Source organism: Lytechinus variegatus, chromosome 2, assembly GCF_018143015.1.
Source record: "Lytechinus variegatus isolate NC3 chromosome 2, Lvar_3.0, whole genome shotgun sequence".
In the NCBI taxonomy this organism is placed as follows: domain Eukaryota; kingdom Metazoa; phylum Echinodermata; class Echinoidea; order Temnopleuroida; family Toxopneustidae; genus Lytechinus; species Lytechinus variegatus.
The window spans coordinates 30,084,869-30,105,999 of record NC_054741.1 but is presented as its reverse complement, the minus strand read 5'-3'; the positions used below and the strand labels follow the sequence as shown (position 1 = coordinate 30,105,999).

General features: G+C 34.8%; 1 protein-coding gene across 4 annotated transcripts; it reads left to right on the top strand.

Annotated features, from left to right (window-relative positions):
* Positions 1 to 1,059: 1,059 nt before the first annotated feature.
* On the top strand, positions 1,060 to 17,998 carry LOC121407803 (ankyrin and armadillo repeat-containing protein-like). 4 transcript variants are annotated; one of them, XM_041599014.1, is made up of 9 exons: positions 1,314 to 1,524; positions 3,457 to 5,090; positions 5,425 to 5,669; positions 6,283 to 6,439; positions 8,309 to 8,456; positions 9,435 to 9,554; positions 12,462 to 12,532; positions 13,224 to 13,233; positions 17,421 to 17,612. In XM_041599014.1, exons 1-9 carry the CDS (start codon positions 1,493 to 1,495, stop codon positions 17,512 to 17,514), a joined length of 2,511 nt encoding a protein of 836 aa, XP_041454948.1. In that variant the 5' UTR covers positions 1,314 to 1,492; the 3' UTR covers positions 17,515 to 17,612. The 4 variants fall into 4 exon arrangements, with proteins under 4 accessions (XP_041454947.1, XP_041454948.1, XP_041454945.1 ...); XM_041599013.1 differs by lacking the exons at positions 1,314 to 1,524; positions 13,224 to 13,233 and adding an exon at positions 1,060 to 1,141 and having other exon boundaries at positions 17,421 to 17,998; XM_041599011.1 differs by lacking the exon at positions 13,224 to 13,233 and having other exon boundaries at positions 17,421 to 17,998.
* Positions 17,999 to 21,131: the final 3,133 nt, after the last annotated feature.

Genomic DNA, 21,131 nt, shown 5'->3' with positions numbered 1-21,131 from the left:
AATTTGTCTATATTCTCTGTCTCTCTCATTCTTTATCTTTCTATCTATCTAACATCTATCTATCTGTCTCTCAAATTCTCTCTCTCCTTCTCTAGCATCTGTCTGTCTTTTTTCTCTCTTTCTCTTTGTCCGTCCATATTTCTATCTACAACATCTCTCTCTCTCTCTCCCTCTATCTATCCTTCTCTCTCTCTCTCTTTCTCTCTCTCCCCCTCTCCCTCTATATTTCGACCTCTCTGTCTCTCCCCCTCTCTCTATCTATCAATCCATCTCTCCCTCTTTCTCTCTCTTTCTATCTATCCACCTCTCTCTCTCTCTCTCTCTATCTATCTATCTATCTATCTATCTGTCTGTCTGTCTATCTTGTCTCTATCTATTTATCAGTCTTCTATATCTATCTTTCGGCAGCTTCTAAGTGTATCAATCCATCAAACTTAAATTTGTCTTTCCATTATAAGTATCTGTTTATTTTGATTTTGTCTGTCATTCTATTTAGTTAATAATTTATTTTTAGAAAAAAAAACTCATAAACAACGCGACTGCAAAAGCATGTTCGGATTTCACTCCTGACTGCCGCTCTCTCTAAGTGCCGAGGAACTCTGATCAGTAACTGTGCAAATTGCATGCGGTGGTGGACTCGCCTGTGTCGCACGCTGCATGCAACCCAGCGACGTGTGTAGACTCTTCACTAGTCGCTTTTTGGCTTCTTTTCCGGAAAATGCCTTCGCCAGGGTGTAAAACGGAAACGCGCTCCCGTGGGATACATTTTGCCAATCAACAACATTTAAAGATTTAATTTTTATTTCTTTCTTAGATGTTTATTTACAGCAAAATATCAACAAAAATATTTTATATTATGAATAATGAATATAATTGGACTATGCATATGGCATTTTAAACTCAGAATAGGTTAATTATTTTTTTCATAAAATCGAGATTATTGATGTTGTTTACCAATACAAGTAATTGATTGCCTCGCTAGCTAGCTAGCTAATACAGCTCTAGCTCTAGCTCTATGAGCCAAACGGCTCAGCGCGCGCTAGCGCTAGCCGGGTATTTTCAAGGAGGTCGATGGCGGCTTGTCGATTCCAGCTGGGGGAGAATTGGAAGCACTCATCCTCGAAGTCTTAAAATTGATTGGGTGAGTATGGTCATTGATGCAAATACATTCTTGGATACGATACCATTGTCTGTCCCATAACAATCGATTTTGTTTGTAGAATTTAGTTTAATATCGAATGAAACACAAAGGGGGGTAGCGGGTCTCTCTCATCAACTGTTTCATTCAAAGTAAACCAAGTGCTGACTGCTGATAAACTTCTTGCACTGGGTACAGACTGTGCCCATACGTACACAACAGTCAACATGTATCACATAAGTCAACAGTTATTTTTTAAGTCGTAATATTGAACTTGCTCGGAGGATATGTTGATTTGGATGTGGAATTGAATTGTGGCACCAATTTCAGAAATAGTTGAAGACAAGTTATAAAATGATGAGCCACCACCATGGATCAAATTATCGGTAGAACGATTCGACTTTCTCAACTGATGTGTTTATTTCTATTAAAAGCAGCACTCTTTACAAGTTGATGCAGAGCCTGGCACATTTGATAATACACCGGTTGAAATTTTGGATGTGGAATGTTAGGGCAATTACCGTAACTCGATTGATGCATGGACAATTTAATTAATAATTTCAATGTACTGGGACTGCTTGGAAACATTTTACTCCTAAAATCTTGCCTTAAGTCTTGGTTTTGGGTTTAATTTTTGTTTTTGTGTTTGTCACGCACGGTGGTGGTGGTTGTCCTTGAGGATCTTTGGTTCACTGTATTTGTAAAAAAAAGTGTCAAGATGTTCTCGTAAGTATCTTTTTCACCACACCTTGTTCTTTTCAGGAATAGGAAAACATGTTATTTGATTTTGGTCCAAGACTCCTTAGATGGATTTGAAGGAAAACAGAATGTTTGCATTTTATGTTTGCTAAGATTTTTGATATGATGCATCACATATTTTATTATATAATGTCAGCATCAGAAATATTTCCTTATTTGTTTGGTTCAGAAAATATTCCAGCAAAAATTAGTTTTCGTACAGTACAATAAATAATGTTTTATGAATATTGTTTCAAGACTTTTCATCCTCATGAAAATTAGTTGATATATAAAATGTATAAGTTATATTGTAAAAAATTATTATGGTGTTAGATCTTGAATTTTAAAATGTATCTGAACTTCCTGCTATTTTTTCTGTGAATTATACACTTTCTGATTTATGTTCTCTTTAATTTTTACTCTTAGACTTAGTGTTTTCTGTTTGAAAACTTGTTCAGAGGTCGTTAATTTATTCTGTGAAATAATTTGGAAGCCACTCACATTCATTCATGTAGGAAAATTATGTCATTCAGATTTGAAAAAAAAATTACCCCCCCCCCCTTTTTGAACTTCTCTCATGTCTTGTGTGGAAATTAAGAATGATATTAAAGAATCCTTTTTTGTGAAAAATGATTTGTTTTGAAAACTTAAAAAAAAAAAATATTTCATTTGACAATGCAACATTACAATCAAAATTTTCTTTCAATATCAACCTACAAATAAATAATATGTGCTAAAAGTTTTTTTTTTCAAAATACCAGAAAAAATAATTCAAAATATTGGTGAAGGTTTGAGGAAAATCTGTTAAAGATTAAAGTTATTTAGAACTTGTTTTTTTTTTGTGACTTCAAATATAAACACCTGCCCCTTCTGTTATGTAATATAAATTGCAGAGGCCTACATTTTAATTTTTCAAATGGTTTATGATGACTAAAAAAATATCTTCTTTCAGGAGCAGATGTGAAATATTTTGTCTGTTGATTTAATGAAGGTACAACAAAATCCATTTTCAATTTGCTGAGAAAATTACATTTTTATTGCTTTTAATTTCATGATACTGGACATGTACATGGGAAGCTGCTAGCATATGACATCACAAATAAAAACAATAAAACTAATAAACCTTTTAAATATTTGATGGAGTGTCCTCAAACCTTCACTAATATTTTTCATTATTTTTTAGAAGTCCTTTTTTTTACAAAAAAACTTTTTGTCAGGGTGAACTTCCCCCTTAAGGTTAGCTTTCCAATTTGTAACTTATCTAGCTCATGTGTATAAATGCTTTCAGTTATGATTGTTGCCCATGTATGTTTGGCAGTTTTCTGCTAAATAAATAAGTTCAAGTAGTGAATCTCAATTACAGAGTACACATCCAGAAAACTTTGTCATTATTTTTAATCATTCTTGCATAACTTTTAATGAATTTCATTGTTAACGAGTTATCAAAATTTTGTGGTCTCAATGAATGTTTGGTACTGTTTTAAGATGAAGTTCTGATCTGTAATAATGATTATGGAACACTATGTATTTCCATATTTGTAATGATCATTAATTAATAACTTCATTTTATCTCTTATCAGATCCACGAGGCAAGAGGTTGAGAAGGACGAGTTTGCCAAAGAGCGGGCCATCATGAATGATCTAGATGACAATGGGTGGAGTCACATCCATCATGCTGCTTATCATGGCTATATCAAGTCTATAGAGAAGTTTGTTGGAGCCAGCGAAGACCAGCTGGAGTTCCCTACCAACGATGATAAGCTGATGACCCCAATCCTCCTGGCTGTTGATAGCGGGAAGCTGGACACCGTGGAGTGCCTTGTGAAGCTTGGATCTGATCTACGTTACCAAAACACCCAAAACCAGGGTCCAGTTGAGATTGCGGCTCTGAAGCAGTACATCGATATCCTGGAATACTTCATCAAGTTTGACCACAAGGACCTGCCAGTGTGGCCCAAGTTGATGAAGTTCATGGGTTCAGACATGGATGATGAGGCGGAAGCAGCAGGGAAGATGCTGGTGATCTTGACGAAGCCTTCGGAAAAGGGAATAAATCCATACTGGGAGCCTATTGTGCAGAATAATGGGGTTCCGGTCATGATGAAGGTCATCAAGTCCATGATTTGTGACAAAGCAAAACTGTATGCCTTCACAATCCTCTTGAATATCATTGAAGAGAAAGTGGTTAAGGAACAGATAGTGAAAGCTGCGGGCATCCCAACAGCATTGAAGATGATTACTTCTACTGACAGAGAGATGGTGTATGCCTCTTCGTGCATTTTGTGTCATTTATCCATGGTGAAGGACTATATTGACAGCATGGTACAGAATGGTGCAATCCCAATCATGGTTAAACTATGGCAGACGTGCACTGATACAGAGATCCTAGTGCAAGTAACAGAAACTGTCTCCCAGATTGCAAGTGCTAATGCAGAGTATCAGAAAACGATAGGTAACTCATCGGGTGCATTGACAGCTGTGGTTGGACTGTTTGAAAACGATAGGTCAAAGTCACTTCTGCTAGCACTCACGCGGGCTGTAAGCAATATAGTATGTAAGAACATGGATAATCAGAATATGTTTGTCGATGAGGGAGGAGCGTCGGCTCTGATATCCCTTGCAGGTGGAAAGTACAATGACCTTCAACTGAGTGCCATCAGTGCCATACACATGTTAGCACAGGACAATCCTCACACGCAGAAGATCATCTTAGAAGAAGGTGGTGTTATACCTCTAATGCAGCTCCTCAAGAGGAGTGGCTCACCCAACGTCCATGTCTGCACAGCCAGTGCTTTGTGGGCACTGGCAGGAGAAGACATCGATGAAAGGCGGTCCATGGCCAGCATGATCGGTGTTAACCTACTCATAGACTTTCTTAATGCGCAGGCTGAAAATGACATTCTCCATTACATCGGAGCAGAAGGATTGGCCGTCCTTGCCCAGGGGGCCCTCAACAAGCAGGACACTATCGCCAATGCGAATGGAGTTCAACCCTTAGTCAGACTGTTGCGTTCACCAAAGGAACACATTGTCCTCAGCACGATAAGAGCTCTGAGACATCTATGCATAGGAATAGGTTTCATACCGCATGCGAAGAACCAGGCAACCATCCTTGGAGCTAGAGGAATACGATATCTAGTTGCTCTCATGGTGCATTCTAGGAACGAGCTGGTCAGAGTAGAGTCAGCATTGAGTCTTGGTTACTGCAGCATCGGTAAGTAAACACATGAAGTATAATGTGTCCCTGCTTTCATACTTGGTAGAGTCAAAGATATCATTTCATGGATCATATGCGAGTCAAGAATAGAAAAGAATTTAATTTGTGGTATTTATGAAGTATTGTTGCACATAATCATGAGGCTTATTCTTTGATGTTGGATTCAAATTCAAGGTCATATTCATAACTTTTGTTAATGAACCAATTTGATAAAGGAAGTTAAGGAACTAAGAAAACTTGTCCTTAAAACCTGAATAATCTCATTTTCTTAGAATTTTTTACTTGAGAAAACATTGAAGTTTCCCTTTATTTTCTCATCCTTACTTTACAGGCAATTCTGAAGTGATGAACGATATCAGTGAGAATGTAGACTTTGATTACATCCATATCCTGCGTAGGCTTCATTCCAGTGACAACCTTGTGCGATTACTCGCTGGGAGCGCATTAGCCGCCTTTGCATATAACAACGTCACACAACAGAAAGAGATTGCTGAGTCGGGAGGGATTCGTTACCATTCCTTTGTCCCGTTTCTGGAGTCTAACGACGAGTTCTTTCGCTGCAATGCTGCTTTTCAGGTTTGACTGTTAAAATTATTTTTGTTATTGAATAAACGTAAATTTCTAGATTTCTCGTTTTCCAAACAAATAATGAATTCAGTCTGATAATGTGTTTAAGTTTCAGGGGTTTTTTTTTAATAGCTTGGGCAATATGTTAAGAAACTTTAGGCCATCATGAACAATTTTACGGCAATAATCGCTGATTGTCAGTAATTTTCTAGGACAAATGAACAGTAATGACACCCTGCATCTGACTGACTAATGATAAAGTTTATTAGCACCCCATCTGGCTGGCATCACTGGAAATTGGCTTTGATTTTTTTTCTACTCACATGGATTTATAGGTGGAATTTTCTTGTAGAGTCTTTTAAAAAGGGGTGATTTTATTCAACTTAATATAATTCAGAAATTGTGGGCCTTGGTATATGCTTAAATTATCTCATTTTAAACCTCTTATCAAGGACAGACTTTTGATAAAAGTTATACCAGTATTGATATAGTTATCATTGTCATCATTATCACCATGACTATTACCATGAAAGTATATCGACCCCTTCATTCCCTGATTTTGACTAATCTACCTAAATTCTTTTATATTAATGGTTGATCTCTCCTTTGCTCCTCCATATAGGTTGTTGTATTGGCTCGCATCATCCCCGATGAGGACCAAGCTACCACATCAGCGATTGGTATCAAGCTCCTCGTAGATCTTCTACAACAATCCAAGAATCCTCTCATTCTAGCCCTGACAGCGGAATGCATAGCAAGGCTTGCTCATACGAGGGCAGGTATGAACACATATTGGGCCTGTTTCATAAAGAGAGTGACAACATTGGTAATTTTTGCCGTTATGGCAGCTACCATGGTAACAGGACTCCACTCCACATTAGCCAATCGCAATCACGGTTTTCACAGTAGTTGCAATAATAGCAAAGTTAAATAGTTGTATGCCCTTATGAAATGACTCGATTTCAACTGAAGTTGAACAGGAAGGCTAGTATAGAGAGAGATGGCACTGTGGTTTTTGCAACTGGAATTGAAATCGAGTTCATGATTCAATCTTCAATTACTAAATTAGAATATATTCACTGTTTATTGAGAAAATTTAATCCAGAAATGGATTAAGTATATAATAAAACAACAAAGTTTGTCTCTCTTGACGACGGTGTATAGTAGCAGCATACACATAAACATAATAGGAATTCTGTTTGCCTGCATAAATAATAGAAGGCGTGTGTCATGTAATTCCCAGCATGTAGGTGTAGAGGCATCTTGGAATATTGCTGAGTTTGACTGTTATACTCCTTACCAAGAATCTCAGACAGAAAATTAAATTTGCCAGAATTTGCGGGGAAAAAAATGTGATGGAATATCACACACCCTTCTTTTGATACTTGCAGAGTAATGCTTTCAGCAGGATCAATTCACCTTTCCCACTGATATTCTTCCCTTTAATGATTTCTTACACACTGTCAGTGTTTACTAGACATGGGACAAGTACCCTTTTTGCCAATCAAGTTTTCGCATGGCTAAACAATCAAACAGTTTGAACAATCAAGATTCCTGGATTATCAGAAATCACAAAAACTTTACCTATTTACTTAACCTACCATTGGTCGCACAAAATGAACGAGCCGACTGACTCAGTACAGTGCCTATGACATGCACATCAATACAGCTGAATGATGCACGGTCGCCAGTGAAGTTGTTATTGTTGTGTATCGAAAGAGTTGCAATGTTTGGAATTCATTAAATTCTAGCATAAATTTCATTTGTTATCTTTCACTTTGTTGTTAAGTATCAAAGAATATAGCCATGTAGTTTTGATAATCAAGTATCTCAGCTTAGTAATCAACACATAGCAAATATTCAATTAGTGTAAAAAAAAAAAAACAATATGAGGTTGTTGATTGTTGGTAAACTGATCAAATGTGTCACAGGTTTTACTCCCAAGCCTAGTGCTTTCACATAGAATACCAAAGAATTTGTTTAGAAATAAGTGTTTGTTTGGCATCGATGATGATAAAGATTTGATTTTAAATATTTATAATTGCTAATTGTTGGTCTTGATGCCCTTTGTGTGATTCTGATCTAATTCTCTTCTAACGAAAGGTTCTGCATGAAAAATTTCCCCTATGAATTTTTTTTTTTAAACACTTTGGCCCGAATTTTGAAGCCAGGTTTAACTTAGACCATGGTCTAACTCTGTGCTAAAATTATGGGAAGCCAAAAGTTTCCAAACTGTTATTAAGTTGTATGGTTCTTATATTTACTGTGCTCTTTCCTGATTCTTCAATGGTGAAGAAAATCATCTATTTATACTATCTATACAATTATGAATGATTTGAGAGCCAAAATGAGCTGAAATATGATATCTTTACTATTAGTGATTTATGTAACAATTTGCTATCCATACTTAAACCACAACTTTAAACTCGACTTCAGAATACGGTCCATAGATTTATTTGAAATCATCTAAATTTTGTTAAAAGGTGAACCTTTTATTTACTTTTGCTATAAATCAGACAGGGACATTCTAATGTGATGTGATATGCACTATATTTTATAAACCTGTAAAAGTTATTAGTCATTATTATTTTGCACTGCTCATATTCTATTAAGTGTTTTAATGGCAAAATTCCATGGTTTGTTTGTAGGAGTTCCTGCTGCAGTTGTGTCCATCAAATCTGTAGATGTTTTATGTCAGTTGATGCTTGCCGAGAATGAGCAAGTGAGAGGATCTGCTGCCATAGCACTAGGATATCTAAGCTTCAACCACAAAGCAGAAAGAGAGATGCTCAACAGGTTAGTTTGGTCTTACTCCATTCTCTTTCCCTTGTCCATCTTATTTCCCTTTCTCTTTCGGTTATTTCCTTATATTAGTACAACTATTTCAGAGTTTTTTAAAGCAAAAATAAGCTTTATGATGATTAAAATGTAGAGATGTTAATCATTGTTTTTCTCTCTTATACCCATCCTCTTTTTCTCTGATTATTTGATCTTTCCCTTCTGTATACATAATCAGTCTTCCCAACTCCTTTATCTTTGTGACCGGCAAGTTAATATGTTAGGCATGTGTGCAATGTTACAAGATTTTGTAAGAGGTGAAAGGAAAACACTCTATTCAACAAGACTAGACTGAGCTGTGTTGAATTAAATGTCTCTCTTTTACTGAATCTTTGCAATTTGTTTTTTACAATGCTTTTAGAAGTTAGCAAAAATGTGAATAATGTGAAGAATAATCACATTTTTTCCCATGGTAATCCTTGAAAAAGAAGAAATCATCGCAATCAAAAAGAGTGTAATCCCAGAGCAGTGTTGCGCGTTTGGCCAGTGTATTCATTATTGCACCTGTGTAGCTATGCAATGGTCTATGTACATTTTGAATAGTAGCGGAGACCGGGGTTAGTTGGAACATTGGGTAAGTTGAAACATTGTAATTTTCTTTAAAGCCTGTAAACTAAATTTATGCAATACTGCCCTCAATTTATTGCTTTTAATAATACAACATTGTTGCAATATTATTGCAATAAATTGAGGGCAGTATTGCATAAATTTAGTTTACAGGCTTTAAAGAAAATTACAATGTTTCAACTTACCCCATGTTCCAACTAACCCTGGTCTCCCCTATGTATGGGATGTTGCACTTCAGCCTACCATTTACTTAAATGTTCAACAATCCTACAAGGCAATTTGCACTAATTTACAACTGCCTATAAATGAGACGATCAAATGTTGAATGTGATGAGAATATCAATCTTTTTTGTTCCTCCTTACATCCAGATGTAGACAGGATCCTTACCTGTTCAAGGTATTGAAGTACTACACTCAGAACTACAGACTCTCTCAAGCATTCTTAGAGGCGTGGAAGCATTATCAACACATCGGTCTTCCTCCCATAGAGTAAGTAACAACCTAATATATATATTTGATATTAATGATAATAATAATAATAACGGTATATTTACCCAGGGTAGCCACTTCAGTTCCGAAAACTGTTCTCCCAGTGGGCCCTGCTATTATGAACTGGCTAAGCTAGGCTACCTATTTGATGCACAGAGCCTTTTGAGGAATTACTTTCTGCCGGTACCCATTTACCTCACCTTGGTCGAATGCAGCATCCTGTGGATGCATTCCTTGCTGTATGATATTACGTAAGCTTTTTCGATATACCGGTATTAGTAATACCGTTCGGTATGAAAGTCATACCGGTATGGATACCGCCGTTGAAATTTCAATACCGAAATACCGTCGTACCAAAAGTTGAAAATATCATACCGGTATTTTCTTCTGTATTGTCGTTTATGGGTATTTTTACAATAAAATTAAGCCAAAACAATAAGTTCTTTGGCTCTCTCAACGTATTTAATGAAATCAGAATCCAATAATCTAACCTCGAAATGAATACATCGCCCCTAACTACTGTCTGAGCTCTGTTAGCCACTGCATAAGGCCTCGGCCCCACCGCTACTGATACTGGGGTACATGTCGGCTCAGGTCCATGCACTCGATCGTGTACACAGCTAAACAACGAAGTCGACCGAGACGGAGAGCATTTCATGAAGAGTTTTTTTCAGTGGTTTCAACAACAGATTTGCTTTCCGCCAATCACATGCGAGGGTTTCCTAGCTTGTAACATCCCTCTACACAAACAAAATCACTGACAAAACTCTTTTTGAAACACTCCCTAGCCTGCCTTTTGACCACGTGGTGTATTGCGGGCTTCAACAAAGTATCAACCTTGGCTTGGGGCGTTGACAGACAAACCACAGGGATTAACACTTGTTTTTTTTATGCAAGTTTTTTTTTTCTCGGACTGCTCTTGACTTGTTTCAATTATGACAAGTTTACTTTTATACTATAAGCCTGCTACAAAAATCGTCTGACCCCCCCAAAAAAAAAAAATAAATAAATAAATAAATGCATAAAGAAAAAATTAATACATTAATGAATAAATAAATTAAATATGAAAATAAAAAAAAGAAAGAAAATGTTGATAACATTAACAGGAAAAAAATGTTACGCCATCCCTCTTTGTTTATCTTGATCTGTGAAGTGATCGTAAATGGAAGAAAGTGGCTGTGAATATTTGTGTGATTTGTGATGGGTGTTGTATCCGTTTTGTGCATGTGCGGTCATGAATAATATAAAGTAAACTACTGGATTGATTGTAATTTAAATTTATGATGGTCTCGTGGCGTGATAAGATGTTGATCAACTAAAATTTGGCATGTGTGAAAGATGAAATTGACAAAAAAGAGGGGAAGATAGAGATTCGGAGAAGAGGAGGATGATGATTGTTCGTGGTAAGAGAGGGGTGGTGACGGGGAGAGAATGGGCCGATGGGAAAGAGAGAGTGAATAATTAAGGGGCTGGGGAGATAAAGAAAAACAAAAGCAAGAAAAAATGAGCGAGAAAGAGGCAGCCGGGGATAAGAAGTTTAGGGGGAGGGTTTTACTTTTAGACAACGTGGAGATTCACAAGAGGGGGGGTTCAACACAATGGACATTTATAAGAAAAGTTATTTACGAGACGTCAAAATTTGAGGTCAACAAACTTTGAACCTTCGACGAACACGTGTTGATGTGAGTGGTAAACAAAAGGGGTGAATCTGAATGTGAATGAGTGGGGCCAAATCGGAGAAGGGAAAATCACGCATATATCCTTGACAGTTCTAGCAGGGAATTTTGGTGCTTGGAAGTTAGGGCATGTACACATGTTTAGCAAAGTAAGTAGCAGTGAGTTTGTGCGATGTAGCATTTGGCAACTTGATTTCGTACCATGTGCTTGCTGAGATAATTTTGCACACATGCACAGGTAATTCACAGCTCTCGTTGGGGAGAGAGCATGATCGTATAACTTTTGGTAAAGGAAGAGAAAGTTTTTGTCAATGAGAATGGACCATGCTGAGCATTCCTCAGCTGACCACAAGCATCCCCTCTTTATCCAAGGCCATATCAGGGCTAAACAAACATTGGACACTGTTTGGACAATAAATTGGGAATTTACTCGGTATTAGTCGGTATATACGGTATTGAAGCTATTAGTAATACCGGTATTGAAAATATCAATACCGAAAAAGCTTAATATTACGCCATGGCTGGGATTTGAATCCACGACCCTCTGTTTCAAAGTCCGGAGACTAATCCACTGGGCCAAGACGCTCCATTGGATATGAGTAGTTCAAATTGGGTTACCAGAAATATTCCACGAGTTAGAGGATATAGCCTGTAGTGTAACTGTAATATTGGAGAGCAATTTGTACAAAGCGCATAGAGCAATTTCCATTGATTATGCGCTATATAAGAACCAATTTATTATTATTATTATTATTGCACGAATGCAATATCCGACCTAATCAGTGATATATTTCTAGTATCCCATGAAGAAAAAACAATCAATATATTTTTTATCTTGATCATTATGCATTAGACATTGTGGTAAGGTCCATGGTAGACCAAAGTTGTTAACACAATGATAAAAGGTGTACACTCAATGGAAGGATGTGGTACATAGATGTATGCTACTAAAAGAGATCCCCAAACTATCCCTGTATAAACATAATAAGAGTGAACTTTCTGCAATTCTCATCAAATCTTGACAAATAAGTAATGAACAAACATACTATTTCAAGTCCTGCTAGACTTACAAACAGCTTAGTAAAACAGCCCTATGCTGACTTATGCACTAAATGTTTACATATAATTTCATAGAATAGATTTACACATGTACATGTACTTTCCTGTATAATTGTTTGGAATTCTGTAATTGACTTTGATATTGCATACGTTTCATTTTCTTTATAAACAGTACTGCACAGAAGCCTTGTCTGGTTGGAAAGAAGAATATGCCATTCCTGAGCAATATCAAAAATCCAAATGGTATGTTTTTCCAATCATCTTACCAATATGCTAGATATCAACATTTTATAACATTGATTTTATGGTAATGCCTTCTGGGATTTTTTTCCGTTCGATAATGTATTCACATATCTTTTAATGTATTCACATATTTTGAATCACCAAGAATACTTTTTATTTTCATCAGCCTGGGTGAGCAAAATAATCTTCCAACATTGTAAGCAACTCTTTTCAACCCCCCCCTACAAAAAAAGGATTTCATTTTATATTAAGTCCATTTAAATTGGTATATTTTGATGATGTCTAAGTAGTGGTGCATAGCTGAATATTCATGAATTTCATATAATGAGAAAAATATGCGAGATAGCCTGTGGCCACCGATAATATCAAATGATTTATGCTATTGTTAATATTGAAATAATAGTAGAACCCAGAGGACTCATTACTGTTTAGGGCCAGTCCCATATATTGAGCAGATCTTACCACACATCTTTTATAAATGTAAAAAACACAATTATACAATGAAATGTTTTTTAAAAAATCAAATCATTGCTTTGCATGAAACTATATTCCATACTACGCATTTATATTTTTTTATATAATGAATGCAGAGGAGTTTATATAACCATGTTGTGACCCCTAAAAGCCTTAAATTTTATGAAATATTTGTATATGTCCTGTGCTTTCCCAACTCTCATTAATGCATGTGCAGCTCTTGATGGGTAAGTTTTTCAGCTATAGTAATTTCACATATGTTTACAAAATCACCTCACTAATCACACCATACGGGCTTGCTTTGTTCCATCACAGCTTTATCTTGGTTGCATGAATAAATAATGTTTTATTCAGAAATTAAGGGTGTGCCATATTTGTGAGAGACGATCCATTAATTGTCAGGTTGATGGTATTATAACAAAAGATTGAAGACAGAAAACTGATTAGCACTGATGCATATTTGATGAAATTGCAAAAGCATTTTTTTTTTCATTTATTTTTTTTTATAATTCAAGTCCATCCAGCGTGCAAAACATCTTAGCTCCCTGAATTTATTGTAAATCAAACAAAAAATTCACTCCCGAAACAATAAAACCTAATAGAAACTTTGAAAAAAAAGAGATGTGTAATTTTGAATAAATCTTAATAGATATATGATTTGTAATTCATGATAATAACGCAAGTTTTGAAAAAAAAAAGTGCATTATCCTTTGGCATTCTTAGGTCTGTCATTGATATTTATATGTACATGTATTTTCAGGAATATACATAATGCAAACCAGCAACAAAACAGAATGCAAAGATTAGGGCCCTGTCTTACAAAGTGTTATGATTGATTGGATCAATCGTAACTCTTTGTAAGACGGGGCCCAGATGGAACTTAGTGAGCTCATTATGAGTGTTTGCTAGTGTTTATATGTAGTGTGTATTTATTCATTCCACTTTTAACTGTTTGGCTCATATTCATTAAAGCATACTAATGTCTGTCAACATTATGTTGAAAACCTTATACATGAGAGAATATAACCCACATTTTCTTTTTAATTTTTATTCCAATGCTGATGCGCAATTTTGTCACAGTGCGCCAAATTGACGCCTGTTGCCGTGGTTATTCAAGCTATTTCATTCATGAGTCCACTCATCAAACAGTGGACTCATGAATAAAATAGCGTATATAACCATGGTAACAGGCGTCAATTTGGCGCACTGTGACGAAAGCGCGCATCAGCATTGGACACATTTTATACACACACCCGATACGCGCTAAATTAAGCGTAATTTATGCAGGAAATCTGCATAAACCATGGACTCAACCATGGGTTTTCAAAACCACCTTGGTGAATTGGGCCTCAAGGTTTTGAGGGGTGGTATTGTCGGAGTTGTGACAGTAAAATTAATTTGTCATTTAAATTTCATTATTGGATTCATTTGATTGGTCTGCTTTTTTGGATATGAGCCATTGTGATTACACCCAGTATTTAATCAGTTTTTTACACCATTGTGATATTGTAGCTTTATTAATAAATGCCTCGTGTAATTTATAAGGGTTATCAAGTCGATGTAATGTAAGGATGCAAATGATAACGTTCATTGACCAAGAAAACTAGATAGGCATACCCCAAGAACATGTATCCTTGTGTAGTGCCTGAACTTCCAGAATTCTCTGAGATGCCGGTAGGTGGTTTAAGTGCTAAATTTATGCAAGCATTAATTGTAAATCTTGAAACACTTCAGATAATAAATTCAATTCGGTTAAAATTTGAATTTTTTTAACTAATAATTTTGTAGGATTTTACTTTTTTCTTCATAATATGAAGGAGAGAATTTTGTGCTTATTGTGCCTAACATTGAGAGCGATGGGGGGGGGGTTGACAATATATGCCCACTTCTGAATTATTTGTTTAATTAAAGTATGAATGTTTAAAAATCATGCAATAATACAGTGTATACACATGTAGTTGAATAGATTGGCTTTGCAAGCTCATAGTTTTTGTGCCTATTTCATGCTAGCTTCATGGCTGTTATTTTGCTGAGAATAGAAGTCGGTAGTTGATAAGATTTGTTGAGTATGAAGTAAATGTATTACATGTAGAAGTTCTACAGAATTAGGACATGTGTCTGCTACATGTACTATTCTGTCTTACATGTAGAAGTTTGTTGTGCATTGAATATTGTGTCCAATCAATTGAAAAAGATTATTGTAACTTGGTTGTAACCACAGTTGCATCAGTTCTGACGTACTGGCGCAGTTTAAATGTGAAAATGAGTGCTGATTTAATGGCTTTAGATATTTTGAGTTGTGCAGTGTATGCTGTATAAGTGCGTGTTTAAACAACAATATAGTTTTATATTCTACACCTTTAACATACATATCAATGTATTACAAGTACCTTTTAAAGGTGGAATATAACATTTATTGGAGAGGAAGAAGGATGGGATGGAAAGGGTGAAGAGAGGGAGGGAGAAAGGAAAGGACAGACCAGACAAAAAACTTTAAAGCCAGTCAACGTCTCAGACATCAATTTAAAAATAAAGAAATTACGATTTCATGATTGCATTTCAGAATGAGATATTACTACCATCAACTTAAGTCAATATTCATGTTTAAACAATGCATATATTGTTCAGATATTTAGGTGTAGGTCTCCAGGAATATATTGTTAAATGTGTTAATGAAGTATAAAATCATTTTTATAGCATACTACATTCATTACTTTTACAAAGTATATTGTGACTAGGATTCCTCTAAATATTCGGAAATTTTACAAAAGAAACAAAAAGCTGATTTTTTTTCTTCAATATTTCCAATAATAAAGATTAACATTTTGAATAGAAAGTATTCTTATGCTTAATCTTAATGATAATATTCCACTTAACTTATAATATATATAGTTATTAATACACATATGACATCTAAGCACTTTTACAGTCTGAGCAACATAGGGATAGTATTACCCATTAATAAAGATATGATCAACACTCGATCTAACACTTTATCATTCAACTGACCTTACCATCATAATACAAGAAAATTAGTATCAAGTAAAATCACACATTAACATTTCCTTTATCACTTCCATCATCTTAGAATCATATTCATGATTTATAGTTGCAGTGACAGTGACACATGGCCTATAGAATAGTATCCCAATTCATACTGGGGACGGGTTTGATTGGCAGTAAAAAAAATAATGTGCCTTGTTTTCCACAAGCTATGACTATAAAACCACATGGGGTAATGATATTTTTAAACACAGAAGTTTACATATTTCAAATTTATGAGAAACAAGGCATTTACATTTCCCCAAGAGCTTTGCTGGATGTCAAGCTCATGAATAAAGTATCTGTCCTACTTCTTTTATATTGTCTATAATTGAATTCAATTTAAAAGTCTATCATATACAAGATAAACAGAGCAATGTTTCCTCCACTGGATTTTATACATGTACAAGTAGTTCATATTAAAGGGGTACTCCGGGCTGAAAATAATGATATTTTAATTAGTGAGTAAACTTCACAAAGCGAAATGATAAAAACAATCATCAAAATCAGATAAAAAATAATGAAGTTATTGAATTATAAAGTTTTGGCAATGTTTTGTGAAAACAGTTTAATATGCATGTCATCATAAATACTCAGTCGGAAGGCTGATGATTTCACACCCCATTCTTCCTTTTTTTATATCATGAATTATTCCATAATTTCATACAATATATCTCCCTTGTAATAACACAAGTTGCAGCAATGAACATCTAATGCATTAGATAAGTTCTAAATCCATTTTCTCTTTGAGGAAAAAATTTGAATAAACATAATTTCATGTAATAAAATACAAAGGAACAAGTGGGCAGGGGAAATCATACATGGGGGCAAAATGCTCAAACTAGCCCATTCTTGTAATGTAAGACTTATCCAATGTTGCAGATTTCGGCAGTAATTTGTGAAAGTAGCCCCTGAAAATAAAAAAAGTAATTTTTTGCCTCCAAATGGGGATATGACATCATCAGTTTGCTCATTGAATATTCATGCATGTAACTGTTTCACCAAAATACTACAAATATTTCAGATGTCAATATTTTGTTATTCCTTGTCCGATTTTGATCAAATTGTCAGTGTTTCATTTGTCTGACTTTTATCTGTTCTAATAAATATTTTCAGCCTTCAGTACCCTTTTCATGATGAGTTAATAAATTAAGCACAACGAAATGCAAGTGTGACATGACATTAAACATCACCAGGAACCACCTGTACACCACACTTGGCAACATTACCAAAAGAGAAGATGGACTGTGCTGGAACCAAATTCCCATCTTGGCCATAACTAAGACATTAAATTGTGCAGGTGTATTATTTGTTTTATCAAAATTATGACTCATCAAGTATTGATATGATTGTATCTGTTGTTGTTTTTCAGGACGTCGGTTCACGATACTGAGCTCTGGGGAGGAGAGTGGACTGAGTCACCATCTAAGTTCGCCCATGAACCCGTCGACTACCAGCTATCCTGATGACGCTACCGTCATAACCGACAATCCCACCAACAGAGGGGGTAGTGTCACATTCGCCAGTGGGACGGAGTCCCGTAACCATCGCAGTGTAAGTAATTATTCCCATAGAGCGCCCTCTACTGCTAGTAATCATCACAAGCAGTGGAGTCATCCGTCGACTGCAAAGAGTCTCATCTCGGAGATCTCTGCAGGAGGGATGTCTATGACGTGACAGGTTATATTTGACTCAGATGTATTTGTTAAAATTATATCTTTTTTATTTTTTCTGTACTGTTATGATAACTGCTGCCCTTACCAGTCCTCTACATATATCACCTGTTTCACACAGCTTAAAGGGGATGTCCAAAAAATGTCAAGGTATTTTGATAAAAGCTGAAAATTAGAGAAGCATATTAGAGGTTTGGAGAAAATCAATCAAAGAATTATAGAATTTTATAGAATTGGATTTCAACAATTTTAATACAGTGATTTGCAAGCATGTCTCCCGTTTGTCATATATATTTTAAATATTTTTCTCTGAGCATTTTCACACAATGTTCATTGTTTCATACATGCTTCAATAGATGATAATGTTTTTAAATCAAAATGTTTTTAATTCATCTTGAACCATAACAACTTTGAATTTATGAAATTTTCATTCCCCAGCATATAGGAGAGGCAGTTGCTTCAAAGCTTTGACAATTCATAAATGTTAGTATTCGATGGATTGTTTTTTCATCAAATGTTCATGAATATTTTCTTTCATTTGTTTCTGCTTTGATTTGCCCCAACTTGGTGTCAGGGTGGAAGTTCCCTTTAAAGCTGTCAACATTCCCATTTTTTCCAGGTGAATCACTGAATCATGCAGGATGAATTCAGTAATGTTTTAGTCATGCACATAAAAAAATTCATCGTATAACCCTAAAAGTAACTATATTGACCAGTGCTTTTTTCAATAAAGTTTAGCGACTGATCATTCTTGTGAATTTTAATAATTGAAGAATATGCTATCAAGTGGTTGTGCAAAATTGTCTATAGTCCACTAGTGGTTTAGTGATATGCATGTGACTACTGTATGGTAGTGGATCGTATTACCGATGTTTCCTATAAATTCTATCATATCATTCTTAAAATTGTTAAAACTTCCACCAAATAAAGATATAAAATTTTTGCCAAGATCAGTTTCCCTTACAATGTCAGCTTTCGATCACATCCCTCTTTACATGTGAAAGATTTTGGTCACATGAAGTTGGTATGATATTAACGAACATGTTTTTTTCTATGGGAAAGGTTGGAAAATTTACAAAATCACTGACACAAGACTGATTAGCTATTTTGTTTTGAGAAAATAAAGACTTTGAAAATGTGTTTTATTCATTCTTATCACTTTTCTATTCAAATTCTCTTTAGAAGGCTGTTGCAAAATTTAAGCAAATTGAAATTATTTTCTGATGTGTAAAAGGGCACGTTCAGTAATACAATCACTCACTATACTATTTGACCAGCAATATTTTGCAGTAGACCCTGTTTTTCTTTCCAAATTTAAAGTGGAAAATGGTTGCTCATTGTGATTTTTTCCATTGTTGACACATTATTTTCATTTATTTTTAAATGCACAAGGTTATCATTATAATCAATTGTAAAATTTGGTCAATTGTAATTAAAGCTTTGTCACAGTGCCCAAGTGTCAGTATAATGATCAGTAATGGAATGAATAAGATGCATATGAGAGCATAAATTGCATAATACTTCGGTCACATTTGCTCTACGGCAGCCGTACGATGAGTCGAAATGGCCGTTTTATTCATTTTTATTCAAACCACCTATATGTAGCTGGTACAAAAAAAATTCTAAAACAGCTGTTTTTGACTCGCCGTAGAGCAAATGTGACGGAGGTATTACTCTGCATTATGCTACTATTTATGCTTTTATAAACATTAAGATTCAGTAGACCATTGGGTGAAAAATAGCAATAGATTTTTTCAGGGAAGAAGAAGTTAGGATCTCAGATCTTTGTTTGCTAATGCTAGGGTTTGAATCACTGATGATGTGCATTGTGAATTACAATTCTGTAAATAGGATTTTAAAATCTTATTCATTTGATGATGGAGTATGTACATAGTTGTAAATGATATTTTGTTAAATATGTATATTTAAATGAAATTTAAGTTTCATGATATTTATTATTTTTGAAATCTGACCTTCATCATCTCTATCTTGAGGCTAACTGTCATAATTGTGTTGTGACATGAGACTCTGAGAGATAATATTATTATTATTAATAATATTGTTTTTTGTGTGTAGCACAAATAAAAGGCCCCCTTCAAAATATAGATGAATTAAAGAAAATAGATGATAGTAACAATGATAATGAATAAGTAATAATGAGTAAATAAGGTTATATTAATGGCAATAATAGAGATACAGCGCATAGAGAAAGTTTTTCTACTATGGGCTCAATAAATCATTCTTTATTATTATTGAAATAGATTTAAAATAAATTAATGATAATACAATGCTACACAAACATGTGGAATACATGTATGTGGTATGAGCTTAACCCAAATCAGATATTTCATGTCTTATATTGAATCTTGGGAGATTTTAAGAGTTTTTTAAGGTTGCAATTTTTACTGTCACGGTGATGCTGGCTCACTGACATTAGAACAGGATGAACTACTTTTAAGATACATGTACACATTCAACTTTTATGAAAAAAATTATCATTTTTCTTGAATATTTAAACTGTGTAGTGCCTTTGAAGTATGGGTGCTTGTTAATCTCAAAATATATAAATTGAGTATTCCATGAATAGCAATAAACATTTGATAATGCTTTACTAAAGTCTCATCTGTCAGGAAAAGTTCAGCAATATTGAATGCAACCTTCTTATCAATAATTCTGAATAGATTTGCAATAATTATGAATTGTTCATTTATTCATTTTACTCTTATATCAGTTATGTTACTAAATAATTTGTGAAATGGTTTTGTTCTTTAAAATGTTGGTGTGCAAGCCAGACTTTATCATGTAAGATAGCTGGCAATGTTTGGTATCATATTATTTGATCAGTCCGTCCATATATTCAATCAAAATTGCTTTTTATGATTATTTTGTAACACCTTGTATCAGTCACCCTGTGTGAAGAAATTGTCTCGAATATAAGCATTTGAAATAAAATCATATGCTGTATCAGTGTATGTTAAAGATGGTATAAAAGACAGAATTTCAGAAATTTTGTCAAAAGTTTAATCATTTAAATTATATATTGTCACTGACATTTATGTTAGTTATTGTACTTCCATGCATGTATTTGCACCTCATTCCAATATCACTGGATTTTAAATGTAGTACTAGTATTATTGAACTTGTCAGCTTTCATCCAAACTGATATATCACACTTACAGTGCGAAACATTTTTCAAGAAAATTGAGTTTGAATTATATACATTAAAACTGTTTTCCCGATCCATCTAAGATTTTCATTGTTAGGTAGAAAAAATACATGGCAGAGATACCTCAAACTATTTTAACTTTACATCCCCCCCCCATCTCAAGAGTATGAGATGTTGCAAGAGATTCGTAATATTGAGCACTTCTGATGACGGCTTGTGTTTCAACCAAATTGTATAATTACTC